The sequence below is a fragment of the Cadophora gregata genome (genome assembly GCF_030347475.1).
Source record: "Cadophora gregata isolate MNR1 chromosome Unknown scaffold_6, whole genome shotgun sequence".
NCBI lineage: Eukaryota > Fungi > Ascomycota > Leotiomycetes > Helotiales > Ploettnerulaceae > Cadophora > Cadophora gregata.
The window spans coordinates 2077328-2090604 of record NW_026695929.1 but is presented as its reverse complement, the minus strand read 5'-3'; the positions used below and the strand labels follow the sequence as shown (position 1 = coordinate 2090604).

The 13277-nt window shown below is 44.6% G+C and overlaps 5 protein-coding genes across 5 annotated transcripts; 2 read left to right on the top strand and 3 right to left on the bottom strand.

Moving 5' to 3' along the window:
* Nucleotides 1–520: 520 nt before the first annotated feature.
* Nucleotides 521–1722, bottom strand: ONS95_012498 (uncharacterized protein; the record flags this gene model as incomplete). The annotated part of the gene is made up of 2 exons (XM_058506128.1): nucleotides 1418–1722; nucleotides 521–1278 (listed from the first exon to the last, which is right to left on the bottom strand). The coding sequence occupies exons 1-2, from the start codon at nucleotides 1590–1592 to the stop codon at nucleotides 521–523; spliced, it is 933 nt and encodes a 310-aa protein (XP_058358653.1). The 5' UTR covers nucleotides 1593–1722.
* A 418-nt stretch (nucleotides 1723–2140) lies between these two features.
* Nucleotides 2141–3823, top strand: RRP8 (25S rRNA (adenine645-N1)-methyltransferase; the record flags this gene model as incomplete). Its single annotated transcript, XM_058506127.1, has 1 exon — nucleotides 2141–3823. One exon carries the CDS (start codon nucleotides 2141–2143, stop codon nucleotides 3821–3823), a length of 1683 nt encoding a protein of 560 aa, XP_058358652.1.
* Nucleotides 3824–4237: 414 nt separating this feature from the next.
* On the bottom strand, nucleotides 4238–5632 carry DDI1 (DNA damage-inducible protein 1; the record flags this gene model as incomplete). The annotated part of the gene is given in 4 exon segments (XM_058506126.1): nucleotides 4238–4920; nucleotides 4968–5495; nucleotides 5602–5611; nucleotides 5627–5632. 4 exon segments carry the CDS (start codon nucleotides 5630–5632, stop codon nucleotides 4238–4240), a joined length of 1227 nt encoding a protein of 408 aa, XP_058358651.1.
* Nucleotides 5633–6356: 724 nt separating this feature from the next.
* Nucleotides 6357–7067, bottom strand: URA5 (orotate phosphoribosyltransferase; the record flags this gene model as incomplete). Its single annotated transcript, XM_058506125.1, has 1 exon — nucleotides 6357–7067. One exon carries the CDS (start codon nucleotides 7065–7067, stop codon nucleotides 6357–6359), a length of 711 nt encoding a protein of 236 aa, XP_058358650.1.
* Nucleotides 7068–7487: 420 nt separating this feature from the next.
* NOG1 (Nucleolar GTP-binding protein 1) lies at nucleotides 7488–10688 on the top strand. Its single transcript, XM_058506124.1, has 2 exons — nucleotides 7488–9471; nucleotides 9578–10688. Exons 1-2 carry the CDS (start codon nucleotides 7561–7563, stop codon nucleotides 9617–9619), a joined length of 1953 nt encoding a protein of 650 aa, XP_058358649.1. The 5' UTR covers nucleotides 7488–7560; the 3' UTR covers nucleotides 9620–10688.
* The last annotated feature ends 2589 nt before the right edge of the window (nucleotides 10689–13277 follow it).

Sequence of the window (13277 nt, the reverse complement as noted above, 5' to 3'; positions counted from 1 at the left end):
TTTTACTCGCTTAATCCTGCCCAATCACAAAACAGTATTGGGAATTGGGAGACGTAAATCACAGAGAAGATGGTATTAGTAAGGGCAGAAGCGTTACTTTATACCAATACGGGTGGTAACAGGAGCTGTTTGTAGCAGCATAGGTTTGCCAGCCCTCAGCTCCTTGTTTGCCACGGAATGATGTATTATGAATATAATGAAGCAAAACTGGCTCTCATTTGCTCAAGCTACCTAGGCAGTCAGGCCTCAAGTGTTTTGGGCAGAAACATTGAGTGAATCTAGATGTAAAAAGCTCTATCACGTGCAGACACGGCCCTGTGCTCGTAAGGATCTGCTCTCAAAGCAGACATGGCAGGAAAAGTAAAATTTGATGCGCTCTCAAACGCCAAAATTCCTTCACGGTGTATAGCAAAATCCCTTTCCATAACGTCCTTGGCAAATTACCAGACCCATATACTTCAACTGTTGCGTTCCATTCACTCACACGGCCTTCTGAAATCTGAGAACTTCCGCCCTTGTCCTACGACTTGTCAGCTCGTTCGCTTGAACCCCAATAATGCCATGAAAATGTTCCCAGGTTCGCCCATCCATCAGCGGGTTTCTCGACACCGACAGGCCAGCCATCTGCCTTGAGAGGAGGACCACTTGGGTCTGGTCGTACATTTCGTCCCTTCTGCTCAGTAGCCTTCAGTTTTCTCTTCTTTTGTGAGGTTGGTACATCAGGAGAGGATGCCGTTGACGAACAATCATTCGCTGACCCATTCTGATTGCTTAGCGAAGAAGGAGGATTATGCGATCTAAATGAAGGATGACCGGGCTCGGGTGCAGATGGTGAAGAACATATAGAGGTTTTGATGGGGATTGTGCCGGGATCGGTGTAGTTCTTGTCTGCTGGCGATCCAGGTGGGGGTATCGTCGCAACAGTTTTCATCGCAGGATATGGGCTGGAAACAGAGTCTATTGTTGATGCAGAAGCCGCAAAACTCTTAGTTTGTTGCTCTTGTGGATCAGCTCGAGGGCTTGCGAAGTTGGAGGATGGCATCGAAGATGAGGTCGAAGGTGGAGCCGCAGACAGAGCAGGTGTTGGTGCTGAAGCTGGTGGACTGACGGTAATGATAGGCGGTGCATTTTTCGTTTTGTCCTTTGGGAGAGGGTTACTGCATGCGATCCAGTAGTAATGGTCGCGACGGAACAGTGACTTAATCAAGATATGGCCAGCTAGGTAGCGGGGGTGATGAGGGTTGTTGGGGTCCCAATCAACAATCTGGTAGCGGACCACTGTGAGGATCAAGAAGTCAGCAAGCGAACTTGTTTCTGAGGTGATTTTAATTGGTTGGAATGTTTTCGGGACACTCTTTATAAGTCGTATATATGAACGGATCGCCTCAGGACGTCAGGTGAACTCGACAAGACTTACACTCTTCAGACTTGATGGTATGGAGAGGAGGCAGATGTGCCCACAGGTTGTCTTCCCTCGTTTGAGATGACATCGTTTCGTTGGTTAGTTGTTGGTTTCGGATCGTCTGTTGGTATTGTTCTGATCGAGCTGTTCGAGTTTCGACGCTGCCGAGTTCCTCAATGAAGGACACCATTTAAGAAGTCGCCTAAGATGCTGACTACAATGATGATGGACCAGGCCGGTACAAGGTTGAATCCAGGACAGCAAGCTGAATATAGAGCCAGCTTGAGCCCGAAAGTAACCAAATGAAAGGTGAACTAAGCACATATGATTTTGTCAAAGATCTATCTGGGTACATACAGATAAATGTCAAGCTCGTGATCTCTTATTAGGCCCTTTTCTGTCCGGGGTGAGGTCTTTTTTGCTTTACTTCATATTTTCTGCCAGATTAAATTTCACTTTCTGCATTCATCTCCAAGTAGACATTTATCATGGATAATTCTCACAACATCTAACATTTCATATCACAAGACCAGATTTGCTAGTTGATTTCAAACGAAGTACACCTAGGCAGTCAATGGAAACAAGCTAAACGAGACACTTCGAAGATGCCAAGACGGGCGCTCCCGCAGCCAAAGTGGGCCACCTGAGCTCTGACCAAAACCTTTTGAAAAAAATATAATTTCTTGAATGACCTCCAGCGCAACACCTTTGCTACCAAATCCACCACAAGCCGTCAAAATGTTCGCCGTTCCAGGATGGTCGGTATCTTCAAGTCTGCTGAAGGCCGAGAAACCAGAAGGTTCCAAATCAGTCGCGAAAGTCACAGACCCGGAAGCTGTGATTGAGGGCGAGTCGAAGAAGAGCAGCAAGAAGCGCAAGCGCAATGCTGCAATTGAGAAGAATGGTCCTAAGAATGTTGATGTAAACAATATGGAGGAGTTGTGGGAGACTGTCATTGAAGGGAAGCCGAAAGAGAAGAAGCATAAACAAAAGCACGGAGAGAAGAAGCAGAAAGTCGCCGACGAGGATATGGCGGATGATGTTGCGGATGGACAGGAGGACAAGGCCTCGTCAGGGCACAAATCTAAGGACGGAAAGAAGCCATGGGATAGTGGCTCAGCAGATGAAGCCAAGGATCCAGAGGAAGCGGGTACGAAGGCAGCCAAGGACAGAGTCAAGAAGGGCAAAACGATGAAGGAGAAGAAGCGTGAGAAGAAAGCCAAACTCAAGGCTCTTGCAGATGGCACGGCTCCAGATCAAACAAATACCACCACCACCACCTCAGACTCGATAAAAGGACCAGCACCCAAAGCCACAGCTCCTCAACCCCCCAAGCCGACACTCACTCCCCTTCAAGCTAGCATGCGCCAAAAGCTGATCTCAGCACGCTTCCGCCACCTCAACCAAACCCTCTACACCACTCCCTCCGCTCACTCGCTCTCTCTCTTCGCCGAAAACCCAGAGATGTTCACCGAATACCACGAAGGCTTCCGACGACAAGTAGAAGTGTGGCCCGAAAACCCCGTTGACGGCTACCTCTCCCAGATCCTCTCGCGCGGCCCAATCCGTGGCCCATCACGCGGTAACCCCCTCGACAAAACCAAAGAACAGGCTCTCCCACGCACAGAAGGCACATGCGTTCTCGCAGATCTAGGATGTGGCGACGCTGCCCTCGCTACAAGCCTGCAGCCTCATCTCAAGAAATTGAAACTCAAAATCCACAGTTTCGATTTACAATCCCCGTCGCCTCTCGTCACAAAAGCAGATATCGCCAACCTCCCACTCAAAGACGGCACTGTCGATATAGCGATCTTCTGCCTCGCGCTGATGGGAACGAATTGGGTCGATTTCATCGAAGAAGCGTACCGCATCCTGCGGTGGAAAGGCGAGCTCTGGATCGCTGAGATCAAATCGCGATTTGGACGTGTTTCGAATGCTGGTGCAGGATCCGGCAACAAGAAAGTAGTTGAACACAGTGTTGGGAATAGGAAAAGGCCCCTAGACAAAAAGGCCAAAAAGGCAGCCGATGAAGCAGCGGACGATGAGGTAGCCGCTATTGAGGTTGATGGACAGGAAGATCGAGGCGGCGAGACGGACGTTAGTGCGTTTGTGGAAGTGCTGAGGAAACGTGGGTTTGTCCTGAGAGGCGAGGGACAGGGTGGTGAGAAAGCGAGTGTGGATCTAAGTAATAAGATGTTTGTGCGGATGTGCTTTGTGAAGGGGACAACACCGATTAAGGGAAAATGCGTACCTGCTCCAAAGGGGGCGGAGGAGTTTGCGAAGGGCGGTGTGAAAGGTGGTGAGACATGGAAGAGGAAAGCGCCGAAGGGGAAGTTTGGGGATGAGAAGGGCGAAGAGGACGATGTGCATGTTAGTAGCGAAGCAAAGGTCTTGAAACCTTGTGTTTATAAGTTGAGATAGAGGCAGCTATCAAGCGAGATTCTGTTTCGAGTTGCCGATTTCCACGAGCTTCACGAGCTTCAAGTCTCCAAGGGATTGGGTCACATTGGCAGCTATGCTGGTAGGTTATGAGATTCGTTGCTCATCTGCTGTGTAGCTCTCGATCTCACATATCAAGGTTAAGAACTTATCAAAACCATACCTCGCTCTTTCACTTCGGAAATGATGAAGCAAATACTCATCAAAATACAACGCCTCGAGAAAGTGGGTTGATTCTCTCCACCAGATTCATGCGATACTGTTTCCCAGCCATATTGTCAGCTCCTAGCTATCCCAGCAATCCTATGCTACCAAATCAACCAATTTGCCAATCTCCCATACGCCCACCACCCAAACCAGTCTGCACTTTCCAATACCCCAGCTACCTGCCCTAGATCAACCTTGAAATAAGAGCCCAGCAGCGTATTCTACATTACCTCCACAGGCAGCCAAGGCATTCACGGCCTCAGCTTGTGAGAAACCCAATGCAACGAGCTGATCGACAGATTCTTGAGGGAAAGAGGGCGCAGGTGCCGATTGGGGTGCGGCGGTTGCTGGTGGGGGAGCAGGGGCTTGTTGAGAGCCAGGTTGTGGGGTAGATGGTCCGGAAACAACTCCTGTCCGTCCCCCGATTGTAGTTCCTCCTGGTCCAGCAACCTTGGGCTCATCGGCTTGTTCCTCCTCCTTGTTCTTGGGAATGTCGGCCTCTCCCAAAAACGGCACCTCGACGTCTTGAATCACCAGCTTATCTTTGGATAGATCTATGCAAGCTTGGTGACGTTTAAGCATATCCAAACCAAGTAGAAGATCTACGTCTTTGCCCTCCATGACAGTGAAACTGCAGGGTAGGAACAAGCTTCCAATCCGAATTTGCGCAGAATGGACTCGTCCAAGAATAGCCGCAGTGCCAACACCTCGAGCAATGCCCGCGAATCGCTTGTCTACCAGCCTCATGATACCACACATCTCTGCACATGAAGGGGACATGATCGTAGCCTGGGCACCGGAATCGACGAACGCCTTGACTTTGTGACCGTTGACCTCGACATCTATGTACAGCATGTGAACGCGGCCGAACACTGTAGGACGTTAATATAGATTGACAGTCACAAGTGGGTTTGCGAACCTTCAGGATTGTGCTCAATGGCATTCTGTAGATTTTCTTGAACACGATCTTGTCTGATTATTTCCATAATCTTAGTCTGCGCATCAATATCGAAAGGGTCCGCATTCAACTCGGCGATTTCTCTACTCCGTTGATCCTGAGCTTCTCGCTCCTCGTCATGCATCCGCTGATAGACTTGTGCGAATCTCTCAGGGTCATCAAGGGCGGCTCCAAGCTCCGGTCGTTGACCCGTGACCTGTTCTCTCATCGCTGGGTTGCCCAGGATTTGTAACCGTAAGGTCTCTGCATCTGGCTGGGGTTGTCCTCTTCTCTGTTGCTGACGAGCAGGCTGTGGCGCATGTTGACCTGCTGCACGGCCTGTACTCCCTCCCATGTCTCGAACGTGCAAGGCCAGCATCTCCCCATCCCCAATAGATAGCTGCTCCATCGTCTTCGTATCGTCATTTAGGAGCTGGCCGTTGTGGTAGAGATGTTGGGAAGTCTTGGGTATCTGCGACTCGGCTTGGACGGACTCTTTGAGAGTGCTGACTGAGGTGTCTTGGGAGATCTCGAGAGTGAGGAGGTCCCCATCGTGTGTAGGTGCAGTAATCGATAAGGTGATACGCCTGCGAAGGTATGAGTCTATAATTCAAACTCTGACACAGCTGGGGATTCTTTACTAACATCTTGAAGGACCTTGAGGGATGGCTGGTCGAGAGTGTATGTTGACAAAGCTGTGTTTCAAGATTGGAAGAAGTGCGTGGGATGGAGGATGAATTAAGGAGACCACACAGATATCATAATCTTGACTGCCAGAAGATTGAAGATGATCTAAAGGCGAAGGAAAAGAGGCGGAGGGTGGTGACGACGTCAAGAGCAGAAAGCGGATGAAGGCAAGGGAAGGGAAGGTAAGAAAGTACCTGGGTAGGTAAGGTAGCCGCGTTTCGCCAGCCTTGCCTGGTCCCAGTCCTGGTTCTCCTGTCCCTGTACCCGAGGCGGTAGCGAGCCGCCTGGACCATTTGGTGCCCTGAACACTATGATACTGAGTATGAGTGTATCTCCGTACAATCTCCACAGCATGCCCTCCTTCTCCTCTCCATCCTTCACCACTGGTATCAATTCCCACCGAATGGATTAATCATCACTATCGCATGGAACGGGATGGAAACGTCAAGAGCCTGGTCTCCTTCTATTTCTGCTTGTACTTGCCACAGCCGGTGATATACATGGCCTGGATTGAATCGGTGTAACAGATAACTCTTTAGACAAGGCCCCAGGTGGCGTCCATGCAGTCGGATTCAGTACAGTCACGGCCATATCCACATGCATTTGACATTTTAAGCAATCCACCAAATCACTCACTCACCTATCTCAGCCACAGCTCTCCCAGATCTCGAAGGGTATCATAGTCTAATCACTTGCTTTGTACTTCGCTCTGTACTCCTCCATCCTCTTAACATCTTCATCCGAGACCGCTCCCTTAACACCCCCAATAATGTCATCCAGCGTCAAAATAGCTAACACCGGAATTCCATATTCCTTCCTGATCTCTCCAATTGCGCTCGGCATTGCCTTCAGATCATCTCCATCTGGACTGGGCAACTTCTCCATGCGATCCAGCGCGACAAGAATACCGACTACAATGCCGCCCTCCGAGCGAATTTTTGCAATCGCTTCCCTCTTCGCGGTCCCAGCGGTAACGACATCGTCTACAATAAGTACTCTCTTGCCCTTCAATGGCGCGCCAACAATATTGCCTCCCTCGCCATGATCCTTTGCCTCCTTACGATCAAAAGAATAGCAAATAGATCCGTACTTCTCGGGCTGTAGATCAGCGAGCTTATCGACTGTAGCGGCAGCGAGAGGGATGCCTTTGTAGGCAGGGCCAAATAAGATGTCGAATTCGATAGGGTTAGAGGAAGAAGAGGCTTCGATTATGGTTTTCGCGTAAGCGGTCGAGATAGAGCGAAGGAGAGATGCTGTGTAGAAGAGGCCCGCATTGAAGAAGTAGGGAGAGATACGCTTGGATTTTAGCTCAAAGCTGCCGAATTTTAGGATTTTGCCATCTATAGCTGCTTGGAGGAAGTCTTTTCTGAATTGAGGGAGATCGGTGGAGGACATTGTGACCGTGACTGTTGTGAGAGTTGGATTCGGGAGGAAGACAGTGACAGTGGGGAGGAATTCCATCCAAAAACTTTTACTTCTTTGGAGGGGTTTATCGCCGATAAGGCTCCCAGGAAAAGCGGCATGGTAACTGACCCATAGGATGGGGACACAATCTGTACAACTTTTAATGACAAATTGAACAAGCGTCTGAATTCGTGGACAGACGAGAAGGATTTAGACAAAGCCAAAGGACTGAACCACTGCTCGAATATCAAAGGGATGCTGAGATGCTTCAGAAATCACTCCTTGCTCCTTCATGCCGCTTTAAGAAGACCCCAAGTCTGATGCTTGATAGCCACTTTGATAGGCACTAGCGTCGGTTAGCGCAACAAAAAATATTCCCCATCCAAATCTGAAAATTGTCCCAGCTCGAGATCTCCAGGCTGCTTTTTCACCTCTACCTCCTCCCAACCAACCTCTCGAACACACACACGAAAGGTTGCCCGTCATGAAGACCACTTGGAAGGATATCCAGCCCGTTCCGACGTCGCAGGAATTTCTCGACATCGTCCTGAGCAGAACACAACGACGTCTTCCAACACAGATTCGAGCAGGATTTCAAATCTCCAGAATTAGGAATTTCTATACCAGAAAGGTCAAATTCACGCAAGAGACTTTCTGCGAGAAGCTTTCCCTCATCCTCGACGGATTCCCACGCCTCCAAGATATTCATCCTTTCCACAAAGATCTCCTCAATACCCTCTACGATGCCGACCATTTCAGAATTGCGCTCGGCCAGCTCTCCACTGCGAAGCACTTGATCGAAATCGTCTCCCGCGATTATGTCCGTCTACTCAAATATGCGCAGTCTCTGTTCCAGTGCAAGCAGCTCAAGCGTGCAGCATTGGGTCGAATGGCAACCATCTGCAGAAGATTGAAAGACCCTCTGCTCTACCTCGATCAAGTCCGACAACATCTTGGTCGTCTCCCCTCGATCGATCCTAATACCAGAACCCTCCTCATCTGCGGATACCCCAATGTTGGAAAGTCCAGTTTCTTGAAGAGCGTTACCAGAGCCGATGTTGATGTGCAGCCATATGCTTTCACAACCAAGAGTCTGTTCGTTGGACATTTCGACTACAAGTACTTGCGATTCCAAGCGATTGATACCCCCGGTATTTTGGATCACCCTCTGGAGGAGATGAACACGATTGAAATGCAATCGATTACCGCAATCGCACATTTGAGATCAGCTATCTTGTATTTCATGGATCTTTCCGAGCAGTGCGGATACACCGTTCAAGCACAGATGCAATTATTCCAAAGCATCAAGCCTCTCTTCGCCAACAAGCTTGTTTTTATCGTCATCAACAAGATTGACGTTACTCGACCAGAAGATCTCGACGAGGAGACTCAGGCCGCTCTCCAAGCACTCCTCAAACCCGGAGATGTGGAGATGCTCCAACTCTCATGTACCACCACCGAAGGAGTCCAAGACGTCAAGAACGCGGCTTGCGAGCGTTTGATCGCCGACCGCGTAGCACAGAAATTCAAGGCAGGCACAAACAGCAGTGGGCCCGGTGGACGTCTCGCAGATGTCCTTGGCCGAATCCACGTCGCTAAGCCAATGGATGGTATCGTCCGCGAAGCTTTCATTCCCGAAGCTGTCAAGAACAAGAAGAAGTACGACAAGAACGACCCCGAGCGCATCAAGCTCGCGAGGGATATCGAGGAGGAGAACGGCGGTGCAGGTGTTTACAACGTCGATCTCAAGGACAAATATCTCCTCGAGAACGACGATTGGAAGCACGACAAAATCCCCGAAGTCTTCGACGGCAAGAATGTCTACGACTTCATCGACCCAGACATCGAAGCCAAGCTCGCAGCCTTGGAAGAGGAAGAAGAGAAGCTGGAGGCGGAAGGCTACTACGATTCCGACGAGGAGCTGGAGGATGCTGAAGATGCAGAGATCAGAATGAAGGCCGAGCTCATCCGCGAGAAGCGCATGCTGATCCGCAACGAGGCCAAGATGAAGAAGTCGCTCAAGAACCGCGCCATCATCCCCCGCACCGCTATCCGCAAGAAGCTCACTGACATGGAAGACCACCTCGACTCGCTTGGTCTCGATACCGGTGCTATTAGCGAGCGTGCTCGCTCCCGCAGCCGTGGCCGCAGTGTGCTTCGCTCTCGCACTGGCACTGAAGATATCATGGATGTGGATTCTCCTGACTACGAGGCTAAGATGCGCGCGAAGAGCAGGGCGAGAAGTCAGAGCAACAGACGTGATGACGGTGTTACGAACGAGGTTTCTAGAACGAAGGCCGAGCGTGCGCAGAAGTTGGGACAGAGGAAGATGAATAGGATGGCTAGACAGGGTGAGGCTGATAGGCATGTTGCCGCAGCTATGCCCAAGCATTTGGTATATTTTCCCCCGATGATTCCATTGCACATTCCCTATCACTCTCCAAATGCATTCGATATACAAAAGTCAAACTGCAAAGTCCAGTTACTAACTCAATTGCCAGTTCTCCGGCAAGCGTGGCATGGGCAAGACAAACAGTCGTTAAAAACGTCTCTGTTTTGCAAACATACCTCCTACTCTCGCGATCTCTTGTTTACAACTCACTCTCACGACTCGATGCCGCTTCTATCGTTCTTCGCTTTTGACTTGGGCTTGGCAGGGCATGACTGGCTGGCGTTCCGGAGGGAAAATCGAATCAAATCGTTCTTATCGTATTCTATCACGTCCTCTTTTAGTCACATGGCGCGAGGGTCTGATCTTGATTTTTTGTTCGGTCCTTGTTTGCTGCGATACAGTGGAGAGAATGGATGGATTGTTGTGCTACTTCTTGTATGTGACTGCACAAATAGCCGAAACAAGAAAAGATAGAAAATGGAGGGCATTTAGATGCACAAATGAAAGCTCCTACCATCTTCACCTTGGAATTATGAATGTTTAAGCAATCATCTGGAAATCTTGCTCCTGTCGAGGCTACGTGCAGATATGTACAGCAATGGTCCAAATAACAACGTAGGTCGATATGTCTTTGAAGCTATCCATAGCAGAATGATTCCTGGCCTAACTTACTGTTTCCACGTACTTGAGACTACTCGAGTTTGCTCCTCGATTGTGGCTTGCTGTCTTCTGAGGAAGACACCGACGGTTTCTCGATATTGAATTACGACTCACCATGCATGTGGTACCTATCGAACCTGAAGTAATCTATTTTACAGCTGTTCGCCATTCGCCATGTTCATAGCCCCAAGTAGAGCAGCCAGGTATTCCTCGTCATTGTGTGGATGCGGCCAGGCTCGTTCGAAGACCCAAGAAACTATACCAATCTAAATTCAGTGAATAAATCAAGCTCAAGACCCACCGGAGCTGATTCTTACACTGCCGATGTTGTACACCTGTATTTCGTCACTTGCCGAGGAGAGAAGATAGCCAGCTCGTGGTTGCTGGGATGTGGCAGATAACTATGCGGCGAAATGCGATGTGCAACAAAGGCTTACCTACCCTACGGGGCTTTTTATACAGATAACGTCTGTAAATTATCTGTATTTTATCTGTATTCCTAGTAGTAGTAAAAAGTAGTAAAATACAGATAAAATTCAGATAATATCTGCTATAAACGTATTAAAAAAATATAGATAATTAAGTATTTTATAGATAATATCTACTTTATTTTTAGAGTAGTATAGCTATAAATTTCTATATATAAAGCTACCTAGTATTTAGTCTTAGTTAATTTCCTCTTTATATAGTAATAAATATAATATAGTCTTATTTAGTTCAACTTTCTTAATAAAACTAAGTAGCTTAATAATTTCTAAATAGAGAATAGACTTAATAAGCCTTAAAGTATTATCTTTTAGGAAAAGTAACTTACTATTAGTTATTAACTTAGTACTTTTAAATTCTCAGATAATAACTATAATATTAGTTCAGTTATATACTTAATAGAATACTATAGCTCTCTTATATCGTAGCTTACTATTTCTTATATACTAAAAAGAGAGATAGCTATTATTATAATTCCTGATATTTAATTAGTCTCTTTAGCTATACTTATATCTAATTAAGACTTTCTATTTAACTTTAAGAATAGTATAAAGCTAAACTTCGCTTTTACTATATACTATAGAGTAGCTTTTATATATCTAGTCTTAAAATCGGTTCTCTAGTATAGCTTTCTAAATTAGTAGTAAACGAATAAATATTACTCTTATAGAATAGTCTAAGAATAAGATATATTAAATAGCGATTTTCTAGCTTACTCTGAGGTATCTTAGTTCTCTATTAGTAGGGACCTCCTATTATAGTATATAATTTAAGAGGTTAGTCTTAAGAGCTTAATTTACTAGGTTTATATCGATATTAGATAAGTTATTAAGTGTTCTCTTAACTTAGCTAATATAGCGTTCTATTAGTATAGCCTACTATCCTTAAGTTAGTTTAAGATCTTATATATAATTAGCTAAGAGAATATTAGTACTATAAAATAATAAGAGGTAGAATAATTTAAAATATATACTAAGGTAAAGGATAGAATAGTTATTAATTAAGTATACTTTTAAGCGTGCTTTATTATTCTAGAAGTATAACTCTTTATACTATTCGACTTACTTCTAGTAATCTTATTTTAACTTAACTAAGTTTACTTTAGAGATCTCTTAACTTCACGCTATAAAGTATATATCTTATAGGAGTATAAAGTTCTTAAGGTATAACTCGAACCTTAGTAAATAATAAAGAAGTACTACTCTATCTTAAACTAGGAAAGCCTCTTACTCCTTAGCCTTATATCTGCTAGAATATCTATTAAGCTAATAAGGTACTTAACTTATTAACCTTAGAATATATAGCGTAGATTTCTTTTAATAATCCTTAAGATATTCCTAAAACTTCTTATCTCTAATAATATAACTTTAGAGTAGAGAGAGATTAGAAAGTATTCTCTCTTTACTTTTAGTAATAGCTTTAGTAATCTTCTAATTTTCTTTAAATCTCTTACTTCCTTAGAGTTCAAATAGCTTTAGTACTATATTTAGTAAAACATAGTATATTAAATCTAGAGGAAAACTATATAGGAAATATAAAGAATATAATTATAATAAGATACTTTTCCTTTTAATTCTAAAGTCCTTCCTTATATCGTTCTTTAGACTAATAGTATAGATTAAATCCTATTAATTAATATTATACTAAAGACTAGTTCTAAGTAGTAAATCTGATATTAACTAATCTAGTATATATAGTATATAATAGTGCTTATTTTCAGTAATAACCCCTAGGATAAAACACTAAGTATATAGCCGGATTCTACTCCCTAGCCTTATTAAACTTATTATATTAGTATAAGCTAGTCTATTAGCGCTAATATAAGTAATCTAGGATTAAAGAGTAAACTATTTTTAAGTATATTTATTATAGACTCTAGATATCCCGGTATCTAAGGATATAAACTCTTAGACTAATAGCTATAGAAATAAATCTAGGTCACTATACTTATATAGTTCTAGTATTAGTAGTACTAAAAGTATATTCTCCTTTAAGAAGTGAAGCTTAGGGGGTAAGTTAAGGTTAAATAGTAAGATAGAAGTATAAGTATAATTCGTAATATCTATTATTAGAGCTCTATCTAATAGTAAAGAGAAAGCGATATTAGTAGCCTTATTAATATTAATAGTAGAGATTTAATTATATAGAGAGTATAATAAAGCTATCCTTACTTCTGAAAAATACTAAAGATAGTATAATAGTGTTTTTAATAGAGATCTCTATTAAAAATATCTCTTTAAGGATCTAAAGGCTTTCGTTAATTAAAAGAAGCGTAGTAAGTCGATATTACCTCCGCTTAATTAGAGTTAAATTAATACTAAAGCCTTAAGACTAATAATATATATAGGAATCGTTTATAAGCTTTCTAAGAGCTATTAGAAGCACACTAGTTGAAGTAGTAAAGCTCTTTATACTATTTAGTACTTCCTTTTAGCTTTTAAGTATAATATATAAGGTCTTTATATTATAAAGAAGTGGGGTAGTGCCGTTAAAGTGTATAGTAAGCAGGGACGTAGAGGACTACTAACTAAACAGTTAGTAAGAGTAGGAGAGAGAAGATAATATATTTGTTATATACTATCACGCCTATCTATATAACCTTATAAAATAAGCTAACTATCTTCTAACTTAGAACTATACTACCCTACTATATATATCCCCCT